Source organism: Uloborus diversus, chromosome 9, assembly GCF_026930045.1.
Source record: "Uloborus diversus isolate 005 chromosome 9, Udiv.v.3.1, whole genome shotgun sequence".
Classification (NCBI taxonomy): domain Eukaryota; kingdom Metazoa; phylum Arthropoda; class Arachnida; order Araneae; family Uloboridae; genus Uloborus; species Uloborus diversus.
In genome coordinates this window covers 66,652,585-66,664,695 of record NC_072739.1, presented here as the reverse complement: position 1 = coordinate 66,664,695, position 12,111 = coordinate 66,652,585, and the positions used below count along the sequence as shown (strand labels likewise).

Sequence of the window (12,111 nt, the reverse complement as noted above, 5' to 3'; positions counted from 1 at the left end):
GAATTTGCTCTTTCGTATAGTCGTTTTATTCGGAGTACCGCGTTGGGTAAGTTTCCATATTTTTGGGATGGTTTGTCGCTCCGATATGTAAGTGAGAATCAGCACTTTAGTCCCAAGTTTTTTTTATTGACATAGAAAAAGGGACACATCACAATTCACATAAATTATATACATCTAGTATAGTATGATTGTTCGAAAAAGAATTGTCCAAGAAAGTCAACGAGAGGCAAGACCCGGAGCTCTCATCGCATCCTTCCTTCTCTCGTCCTGTTCTCCGCCTCTCTCTCTTTCGTCCAGTCACCCGGTTCCCACCAACCCCATTCGAAAAGAGCCCCCACATCCGGTCAGGGGTCAGGGGTCAAGAGGGGTGTGAGAGGCGACCTTGACGAGCGTGGGAGCAGCTGTTCACGACAAACCCAGTAAAAATGATAGGAGAACCTCTCCTCTGCTTTGAAGTAAGAAATGGTACTAGTAGCCCTAGTAGGTGCTGCTGTACAGCAGGATTTAGAAAAAAAAAATTAATGAAAGCCTACCTAGGATCTGAAATTGAAACGTGATTTACTCGAAACTTTAAAAAGTCCGCTTACATCCCTTTGCTTCTGGCTGCCTCATTATCCCTTTTAATAACAGAATTTTTTAAAAAATACTAAGCACTTTTCATAACGTACTCAAAAGAACAAAATAACCGTTCTGGGTCAGAAAGGACAATTTATGCATTCCTGTAGTTTTCGAAAATTCCAAAAAAATGACAAGACAAACAAAGAAAAGTGCAGCTCAAGTCATGAAGATAATTTATCATTATCTAGCTTTCAATCATAACTTTGAGTCAAACATGTATATTTTTCTTATTGGAGAAGTTTGGTTTGAAATGATTAGAACCACACTTTTTTTTCGTTTGTGGAGTCATTTTCTTGGAATTTTCGAAAACTGCACGAATGCTTAAATTGTCCTTTCTGACCCTGAAAGGTTATTTTGTCCTTTTTAGTGCATTATGAAAAGTGCTTAGTATTTTTAAAAAATCTGTTATTTTATTCTTTTTAGTGTAAATGTATTTCAGAATTAGAATAACTTTACCATCACAAAACTTCACCTTATTTTTTCGTATAAATGCTTGGTACTTAAAGGGAAAAAAAAACTATATACAGTGAAGCACCGTTTATACGTTTTTGAAGGGACTGTATGAAAAAAGCGTACAAACGAAAAAACGCATAATAGGTATAGATTAATGTGTATTAGACTTTGCAGGGACGAATTTTAAAAACTTATAAAAGAGAAACGTATAAACGGTGCTTCACTGTATGTGTCTAAAACTTTAAGCAGTTGGCACTAAAATTTAATCCTTGTTCCTCTCTAGGATTTATGCTTGGTAATTTCATCCTTGCTTCAGATTAGCCTTGATTCAAAATCTTCATTATGATTGCTTTTAACATTACTGTTGCAAGGCAACAAAATTTGTAGCAATGGGTTTTATATTTAAACATATAATGGTGAAATTACATGAAATTTGCTATTTTCCATCCTAACCGAAACAATAATTTTATTTCAGAACTTTAATTTTTCAGCGTGAAGTTGTACCTTAAGATCAAGCAAATCATTTAGTGAAACCCGGAAGTCTCTCAGTGATCTAGTTGCTGAACTATAAGCAAAACCAGGCCTCAGATTACTTCATGACAAACAGGCCAAGTATAATAAAAGTGTTTTAAAATACTCAGAATCAATAATAGGCATAGGTGGCTTGTGCGACGAAGCAAGGAGGGCAATTTTCCTCTCACTTTCAACAGTAAAGGGACTTTGCCCCTCCGCTTTTTTAAGTACAAAACTAATAAGGGTCGAATGATAAATGATAGTGATGGTTTATTCACATTATTAAAGAAAGAACTGACTTAATATGTGCTTGTTTTATGCTTTTTTCTGGTTATCATTACATAAAAATTAAAATGGAACTTTGATTTTGGTTAGGAGGAAATCTGTGGCCATCTGGTCCCGCTTTTTGAGTCCGTTTCTTGAATTTTTGGAAGCTGGTTAATTCATTAATAATGACGTACAAAATTCAATTACCCAACTTTTTAAGAAAAAAAATTTAGCTCTAAGGGTGAGTCGCTCACCAAACCTGCCCCCCCCCCACCTCCTTTGACCCCCCCACTTTTTAAGGCACCAGCTGCCTATGCAAATAGGAGTGTTTTGGTGTTTTATAATAATAAATAATGATTAGTAGTTAGCAATAATTACCATAGTCTATAATGAAGTCTATTTAATTATCAATTTAATGACAAATAGTTAATATGAGAGTCTCTTTGAGATAAGAACCTGGGCTCCCTCTCAAACAGAACCTTAGCTACGCCACTGCAAACTATTGACAAAAAAACTAAGGGTTCCACGAAAAAAGTGAGCATTTAAAAGGGTTCCACTGATCAAAGAAATTAAGAAATGCTGATTTAAACCAATGATTTAAAAAATATATATCAGCTAATTTAAATCACGATTTAAATTGGGTTGATTTAAATCACTTCAACCCTGCTTCCAACAACTTAAAGAATAAGGCATATACATAAAATGTTTTGAATTGCTCTTACCAGATCTGCTATTTCGTTACTTCCTAAGTCCAACCTTTCTAATTTCTTTAAATTGGCAAATGATCGGGGCAGTGTCCTTAAAAAATTCTCTCTTAGCTCTAAGGATTGCAGATTTGATAGACTAAAATTCCAAAATAAATATAAAGTAATGACAGAGATGACTAATGTTTTACTTGCATTAAATTGAAAACTTAGAAGAAAAAAAAAACCTACTTTCCAAAATCATTTGGCAACTCTGGTATGGAAATGTCATTTAAACCAAGAACTGTTAGATTTTTCAGCTGTACAAAACCAGCAGGTAATCTAAACAAAACACATAAAAAAACTAGTCAGAAAATAAAAATGCAATAAAAATATTAGATAATCACTGAAAATAATAGTAAATTGTTTAGCACAAATAAGGATTACTGATGACACTTGTTTTGGGGTTTCCAGGAACCCTTTTCTCAATTCAGTTGTGAGCTTCTGGATGTAAAGACAACCGATAAAGTTTTTATTGAATGTCTTAAGTAATCCGTTTATTTGTGTGAAACAAATTTCTCAGCACAAAGGTATTTATTTATTTCTCAATAACCGATTACGTTTGGAAAAAACTTGGTTACATTTTAAAAATCGATATAATACCATATTTTTATACATTGTAACAAATATAACTTTGACAAATTAACAGCATTTATAATATCAGAACAAAATTTTCCTGAAACATTTATATCACATAGCTGCCAACCTCAAGATAAAGAAAAATAGGAGCACTTAAGGGTAAAAATAGGAGCAATGAGGGTTAAAATAGGAGCACGAAATCATGCTCCTATTCAAAAATAGTCTTTTATACATATCCTATATGCATTGAAAATGCATTGCATAAGAACATATTGAAGATTAAGACACAATTACTTCTTATACGTGGAAGTAAAACAACTTCATGGTAAAGGTCAAGACTCGGAAATTTTCTAAGTGGCCACTAGACTCCAAAAACTTAGTGGCCACCACTATCGCCAAAGTTTTGAAATATAAACTGGAGGGAGGGATGCAGTTTTTACAACTTTCATAAGAAAAATAGATGAATAGGGCTCTCTCTCTTTGCACATTCTAAAAGAGAGTTATTCAATACTTTTTTTTTGCACATGGAAAATTTAGGGTAAAATAGTTTTCTGAATTATCTAAAAAAAACCCCCAAAAAACAAATAAATAAATGAGAAGTCAGCAGGAACCTTCATTTTCGATGAAATAGTTTTAGTTTATAGCAAAGCCTCCAACGCAATGACAGAGGATCAAATACAGATAAAATTTCCCCTTCAAGAAAATAATTTAAAAAAAACCATAACTTTTTGCCTTTTGTTATTTTTAATAGTTTGCATTGAGACAAACAACCAATTCTGTTTTCGGAAACTTAGGCTATTAATAGTCTAGTCTAGTGTTCACTCTAGGAAAAAAAGGGCAGGGTGCTGGCCTTTGAAAGGGGCACTTTTAAAAATCTAAGATATTAAAAAAATACCCTTGCATTTTAGCCCAGTAAGCTTTGTACTATGTTCTTCTTAGGAAACAATCAGAAAGTTAACTTTCCAGAAACAGATGTGAAAAGATTGCTACACAATCACTAGCAATGCACTAAAATTAACTAAGTCTAATTTCCACGTGCAAACGAAAAACGGACACAAAGGGCTGAAATGTTAGGAAAATGTTCTATTCCTTCTCATTGTTGATTCTCAGAAGATCAAGGATGGGAAGGAATGAAACAAAGATCTCTCCCTTCCCAGAGGACCCTACTCCTTCCCACAACCTTTCAAATACCCACCCTCAGTAGAAGGAAGAACATGCCTTTGTTTCCTACTGATAAGCCTGTTTGAATTCTGAGAATCTCATCCCCTCTTTGCCTAGGTATTTGCTTCCCCTTTTGTTTATGGGGCCGTTTTCAAGGTGAAATTCTGGGAACAAGGATAAGACATGAGCGTTTTTGCAGACGATCGCTGGATAAATAAAATTGCCCCGATATCACGGCAGGTAGAAACAATGGTTGAGGCATCTTTTTAAAAACACAGGGTGCAATTTCTTATTTTTAAAAAGGGCGGGGCGCATTTCGCGATCTAAAAGAAGGGCAGGGCGCATTCTGCTGATATGGAAAAGGGCAAGGCGCTGCGCCCTTCAATAACGGCCTAGCGGGAACACTAGTCTAGTCTACTTCCATGTTGCAAATGATCAAACATGGCAACAACGCAAAAAATTTAAGATGATAGATTTTTGAATTTTTTGCATTAAAAGTAATTATAAATAATTAATAATCCTTAAAAACTACAATTTAGACGAAATAGTCAGTTTTTAGCATATTAGTGTCTAAAGAAATGATGATAAAATATTCTGAAGAAAAAATTTTGAATTTTAAACATTTTTGAATTTTAAGGAAAAAAATTACGAATTTTCCGAAAAAAAAAAACAGCTTATTTTGCATTACTTTCAATAGTTTGCATTGCAATAAACATCTAGTTCTGATTTTGAAAACTTGGCCACTTACGAGTCTTGAGTACTTAAATTTCGCAACTGACCAAATATGGCGACTAAGTCAAAAATTCAGATATAAAATTTTGCATTTGTTGCATGAAAATAATTTTAAAATAAAAAAACCCGATGAAACTACAATTTAATTGAGAATTTTTAGCACATTTGTGTCCAAAGCAATAAGGTAAGATGAAATTTTAAAAATAGTACAATTGTTTTCATTTCTCAATAAAATTATTTAAAGTAACCAAAAACAAAAAAAAATTTTCTTTTGCAGCACATGTTGCTCATTTTCATTAGTTTCCAGTTAAAAGAAACACCCAAATCTGCTTTGTCTTTGAAAAAAAAAGGCACTTAAGCATCGTCTACTTCCATCTTGTGAATGACCAAACATGGCGGCTACGTTTTACACGAAGCTGAAATGCTCTATGAAAAACGACGTTCTCCGATTGACGCTTCCCCTCAGTGTTTATCCTGACACTAATACTTCCAAAGCATCAAACTGTCCTCTCTTTTGTTGTGTTTGTGCACAATTCCTGCCTTCGAGGATAGAGAAATTTCTTCTTTTTCCTCAGAAATTGAAAAATGTACTAGTAAAGTCAAAAAAACGGAGTTTTTTGGAATGTATCGGATTTTCGGAGCACGCCATAAAAATCGTAGAAACTCCAGGAAAAAAGGAGCACTTGGCAGCTATGATATCAGTAAATTTGCGATTTGGTACAATAAATACCTTTCTCAGGTATATTTTCTAACTCCCTCTTGTATAATGTGTTGTACTCTAATCATATATTCAAATAGGTAAATCATTTCTGCATAGCGATACAATCTCGAAAGGCCAAGGCCACTCTGACGTCATACTTATCCTTCCCACAATTCCCTTCTTCCCCCTTCAATAGTTTGTTCTTTGTTCTCTTGATGTAGTGTGTGTGTATCTGTTTTGTGCCGTATGGAATATATTTAATAATATGTGTACATTTAGTTTTTAGTCATTCCTAATTAAATCTTTACGTGTTGTTCGTCTACTCGTCTATTGACTGTTCTTCATGCGTTCAGAAAACTCAACTATCACACCACTGCCTATCGAGATAAGAAAAGGTAAGCCAACCTTTCCTTACAACATAATGTTTAACAGTTTAATCAGCGATTTTGTTATATATTTTCTCACTAACACAATCAAGCAGTTTAAAGAGTTGTAAATTACCAAACCAAGTCAGAACTGAAGCAGAACTAAAAGCATATATTAACAGCCGAATTACGGCATCCAGAAACTGCAGATTCACACTCAGTGGGGATCATCCGTCTGGAATAGCTATAATGAAGCCTGAAAATAATCCTCCCTGCCTTATAATGCCAAATCAAGCCTTTGATGAGATGGGAGCACTTTTATTACACACTTTGCAAGAGCATCATACTGCAGAAGCAAACAGTTTCTTGTCTTCCCCTTGTTAATGCCCTTCTCAGTTTCAGCGAATCTTGGATGAAAGACAAAAGACTACAGAGATTTTAAGCGGTGTTTAACAGGAACATAACCAAAATTCAACAACGGATCCCCATCTTATGAAAACAGCTAGGAATTTTCTCGGATTCTTCCTGGAATTATCTGATATCTCCGGGAATTGTTCAAATCCCTGATAAATCCAGGTATTCTGCAATCTGTGCCCTTCTCTCCCCTGGTTTTACAGGGTGAGGTGCAATTTAGAAGATAAATTAGCATGTCTTGCATTATCTTAAAGACAATTTTCCTCTATTGTTTGTATTTGCTTTTTTACATAAAATACAATTTATTTTTAATCTTTTTCTTATTTGCTTTACATTTAAACCTTTAAAGGTTTTTACGAATCCGCAGTATCAGTGCTGCCCAATTTCGTGGATACTCGGGAGTGTACTGTATATGCTTGTACTATTAAGGCGGCTGTTCATTTTTTGCAAATTTCAACTACACTATTTCTCTAATAACAATATATCCTTCCACTGGAATGATTGTATTAATTCCTCTATAAATTATTGCATTAAGGTTTTATTTTGTATATACATATTTCATGTAAAGCTCTTAATTCTTTTATTCCCTTGTGAAGATGGTGAGCTGTTCTTTGAGGATAAAGTGAGACATAACATTTAGAATATGTGAATACCCACAATTAACTAATGACGGAAAATTAAAACTAATGTATCAGGGTTCGCCGATATATATCAGTTGATATATATCGTGATATATATCTGACAGTTATTTTGAAAATATCATGATATTTTGATATTTTTGATATTTATTTTTTCAACTAATATATATTCAATATAAAAAATATATTAATCATAGTAATATTGTTCATTTATCATTAAAAATAACCAAAAAGTTATGTACTATATTTTTATGATGCATTAATACACCATTAATATGACAAAGTAATATAATATCCCATTTTTACTGGTATGTTATATTCATAAAATTATTAGTAATGTAACGATTTTTATTCATATTAAAAGTGCCTAATTAAATATTAAACATTGCTCAGAAAAAAAGGAAGTGTCTTATGACTGTGCACCGAGTAACGCATATTATTTATTTTTGAATCATATAACTGTAGAAGTAGCTAACAGAAGAAAAATGAGTAGGCTAAATTAACTCTATTAAAATTGATGAAAGTGTAAATGAAATATTAGATATCAATAATGAAAGAAACTTTAATTTTAAGTCTACATATTGTAATAATAATATAAGAAAATAAAGAGTGATTTGTGGATGCATTTACTATTTTGAAGACATTAGTTTGTGCCAATTGAAAATATCAGATAGATATGAAAATATCCGATATATATCAAAATATCGGATACTTTCAAAAATATCATGATAATTTCGAACACTGTAATGTGTGCATTTAACCAATAGTTTGTAGAAAAAATATTTAACCCTATGAATCAGATCACAATACTATAATCTTCTCAAAATAAAATAAGGAATGCTATAGTTAATTTTTACCACATAAGATATCTATTTAGAATACAAGATTTTCAATGGCTTCAAAAATTAGCAGATATCCCAACACTTTCGGTACTGAAAGATTTTTGTCACATAAAAACCATTGTATTTTAAGAAATCAATTTGCATGAAACTAAACATCAAATTTAAAGAATATGTATTTGAAATAAAACATTACTTTGATAATGGATTGCTACTAATATCAGCATTTTGCAGTGATTTTAAAAATTTGATATTTTCAGGTATATCTTGAACATCTAAAAAAGAGAAATTGCAAAAATTTATAAAGTGATTTTTATAAAGCAAAACATTTCTGGTTTTATCATGACAATGTAGCTTTGAGTTTTCATAGCTGTAAATTTTTTTAAAAAATGTATTTCCGTCTCAGTATGGCTGATTTTCATTCACATTTACAGAAAGCACATGAATACAAAGGCAAAATACTGCATAGCTAAGGTTCTTACAGAATCATTTTGTATACTTAACACCAAAATTCCCGACCTCATTTTACTGGATTGTTTTGTTCACTGAAAAATATGCCTACTGCAAAAAGAAGATACATAATTTCCAACTGCAGATTAGTGGACTAAAGATTACTCATGGCAATAATTTATGGCATAATTTATTATGTAATTGCAACATGTAACTCAAATCATCGAGAGAATCAGTGCAATGTATATCATGATGGAAAACTACTGAATTCACAAATAAATAAAAACATTGGGGAAAACATAGGGATTGTCACCGTCATTTGAAAGTAAAACGCCTTGGTGAACTCTATACAATCTGGTGCATTTTAGATAGGGACTCATACAACTACAATATGTATATTGCAAATCTATATAGTTCACTGAACAATCAATTTTAAAAAGATAAAAAATAAGAAAGATAATTGTTTTTAGTTTGACATGGGTACCTAAAATCCAAAAATATACATATTTTTTGTTATAAAGTGTTTATCAATCATAATTCCTCCTGGGTAATGATTTAATTTGAGTTTTGAAGAGCTGTTTTTTAAAAGAATTTGCAAATGTCCTGCAAATTACACCTATATTCCACAAATGACGGTCTACATTAGAATTTTGTTTAACACAGTTTAAATTATTACTCCTCACCAAATCAGATACATTTTATTTACACTGGAACCCTGGCTTTCAAATCCAGAATTTTTGTCATCCTACTATTAAAAAAACAGAAATGTTAACTACATTCATACAAAATGTTATGAGAGTTAAGACTTCAGATGATGATGTCCTGTGACTTATAAAAAAATAATGTTTTAAACAAGAAAAAAATATTTTGTAACTACATAATTATTTAAAAAATATCACTGTACCAAATTAATATAAATAAAATAGAGAATATATGTGTATATACAGCATGTTTCAAAAAGAATGATTAGATTTGAAATCTGTATATTATGAACACTATTGAAAATAGAGGTTTTCCACCTGCAGCTCAGTAACTTCCTATGCCGGGCTGATGAGTGCAAACAAGCATGAAACTGGAGTCCTCAACTGGAATGACTGAGCTGGCGGTGTATTTCATGTACTTCAAATTTAATTTTTTATCACATGGATAATAATAAAGTTTTTTTACACACAAAATTAAAGGTGCTCAATATGTCCACCTTTGGATGAAAGGCATAATTCTAAACGGTAGTCAAATTCGTCCCAAACTTTTGCAAGCATGTCTGCATCAACTGATTCCACTGCTTACACAACTTGTGTCTTTGAATTGTTCGTACAGTCAGACCCCGCTTTAACGAATTCATCGAGAAAAAAACTTTAATACGTTATATTGGAGTTATTCGTAGCATTGAGGTGTGAAATTTTAAAAAAAAAAATAGCACTTAGCTTATCTCAGAGCCCTAAAAAGCCCAAAAATATCCATAATTAGGAAGTGTAGGCTTTTTACTCAGCATTCCTTGACTTATTATGCTAGTTAGTTGGATTTTTTTTTAAAGAGAGTACTGTGTAATAGATAATAAATATTTGATAATTTCCTTGATGTTTGAATCGAAATAGTTCTCTTCCGGCGTTATGGATAGAAGAAAACACTGTGTCGTTTACAGACTGCTGCATGAGATATGTTTTTAGTTTCCAGGCCATGTAAAGCATTTGAAAAATTAGCAGTTTTAACAGGAGTTTCATTCCCCCTCGCCCATCAAAAATTTCTGATTCCAAGAAAAGTCTTTTTTTTGCTTCCGACAAATGGGTTAAGTCATTTAGAAAACAATCCAACATTTCCTAGTTCAAATTAACAAATTTTTTTTTCTGGCTGTTTAAATAATTTGTTAATTCGGGGTTTAATGTTCGGTAAATAGGGGGTTTTGCATTCATTTTGGTTGGGGAAAAAGAAAAATTCGCTAAATCGCGAAATTTGTTGAATAGAGGTTCATTAAATAGGGATACAACTGTACCATCTTCGGACAAAAGGTTCTGGACGGAAATCATGCTGAACAGTAGTTACGGACTTGCACTTTGCAAAGCGTAGAACAACGCAACAGCAAAACGCTTATTTATGCATAACATGTGTCATCAAAAAACGTTTTCAAAAAAGCTGAACTGAAAGTACCATGTTTTCAACAAGTAATTGCTGAATGTTAATAGTTTTGAACTTATAACAGTGGGGGAAAAAAAATTTTTGTTTAAAAATATATGTATACACAACTGAGGAAAAATGTTTCGAATTTTGGGATTACAAAATTGCAGTCTTATACTGTAGCTTGTTAATTTAGGAAGTTTCATTAAATTTTGAAGCCAAATTATTTTTTTTTTTCCATTATTAATAAAAATGAAATGAAAATCAAAATATTTACCATTTTTACTGATATCAAATTCAACTAAATTTATCAAGCTCGCTATGTCTGAAGGAAGTTGGCCGATTTCATTGTCACTTAAACTTAGACGACGAAGTTTCACCAGACGAAAAAGACCCTGAAAAGTTAAAGCAACAAATAACTTATAATTGAATTAAAAACAATTGTTAAAACTCATATATTTGGGTACAAATATTGCATACATATTTATTTCATACATTTTGTGAGAATGAACAAAAAGGATCCAGGGACGTGTTTCTTGAGGACAGTGGAAGAAACGGAAAGAATCAGATGAAACCAACAGAAAACAATAGTAGCCTTAATATATTAAATTAGCATGAAGTATTTTCTGAAAATTTTCTTCGACATTTTATAGCTGGTAAAAAAGTGCAAATGTACATGCTGAATGCTTGCATTACTGCTTCATATTTTAGTATTACTGTCCAATACTCACTTTCTACTGCATTCTGTGCACAACATGCTACGTTAATAGGAAAAATGACTTTTCACCTTTTAAGGATCATATATTGCAAAAAATTCTGGAAGTGAATCTGTTAGGAACTGAAATCATTCAAAGAAATCAGACAAAAGTGACTTGATAAGCAATTAATGTATTATGACCCGACCAGCTACCTGCTAGTAGCTTGAATAAGTTACATAAAACATTACTAACAGATACATTGGAAAATTGCTAATGAGCTGCAATGATTAAAGAAAAATGATAAATAAAGCAGAAAGTAAAAAAGTTTGAATGAATACATTGTACTGCACTGAGAAAAAGGAAATTCGAGACTGATCGAGAGATAAAAATTTGAGGATCACTACATTGTTCCAAACTGCTTACCGTTCATAAGAACTGTCGTTCACTTTTAAAGTGAACAAACGGATCTGTTCATTTTAAGGAGTCCCTCTTTTTGATCCGTTCTTTCATAAATGACACATCTCTCATTTAAAGGCTAATTTTAACTCATCTTAAGGGGCAAAATAGGTCATTGACAAATATTTTATAGTAGGTATAAATTTTCACTGGTTTGTACACACTTTTAGTGGTTTAGCTTTGTGCCCTGGTTTTGAATAATGAAAAGTTAATTTTAAAAAAAAAGACAAAAATATGTAAAACGAAATTAACGTGAAAAATAGAGTTGATTAGCAGCTTTCAATCGATTTGTCTAGCTGATTGGGGAAAAGAAAGAAATAGCAAGCATTTTCCTGTTAACCAATACTGGTAAAGGAATTAAGCTAAGTCAGTA

At 32.2% G+C, this 12,111-nt stretch overlaps 1 protein-coding gene across 1 annotated transcript in view; it reads right to left on the bottom strand.

Annotated features, from left to right (window-relative positions):
- LOC129229831 (protein scribble homolog) overlaps nt 1-12,111 on the bottom strand; it is a 116,263-nt gene that overhangs the window by 97,398 nt on the left and 6,754 nt on the right. The window contains exons 2-5 of the mRNA XM_054864204.1: nt 10,862-10,979; nt 8,219-8,297; nt 2,787-2,876; nt 2,574-2,694 (exon numbers count right to left, since the gene is read on the bottom strand). Coding sequence (XP_054720179.1) covers nt 2,574-2,694; nt 2,787-2,876; nt 8,219-8,297; nt 10,862-10,979 — 408 coding nt within the window. The remainder of the gene's footprint in view (nt 1-2,573; nt 2,695-2,786; nt 2,877-8,218; nt 8,298-10,861; nt 10,980-12,111) is intronic.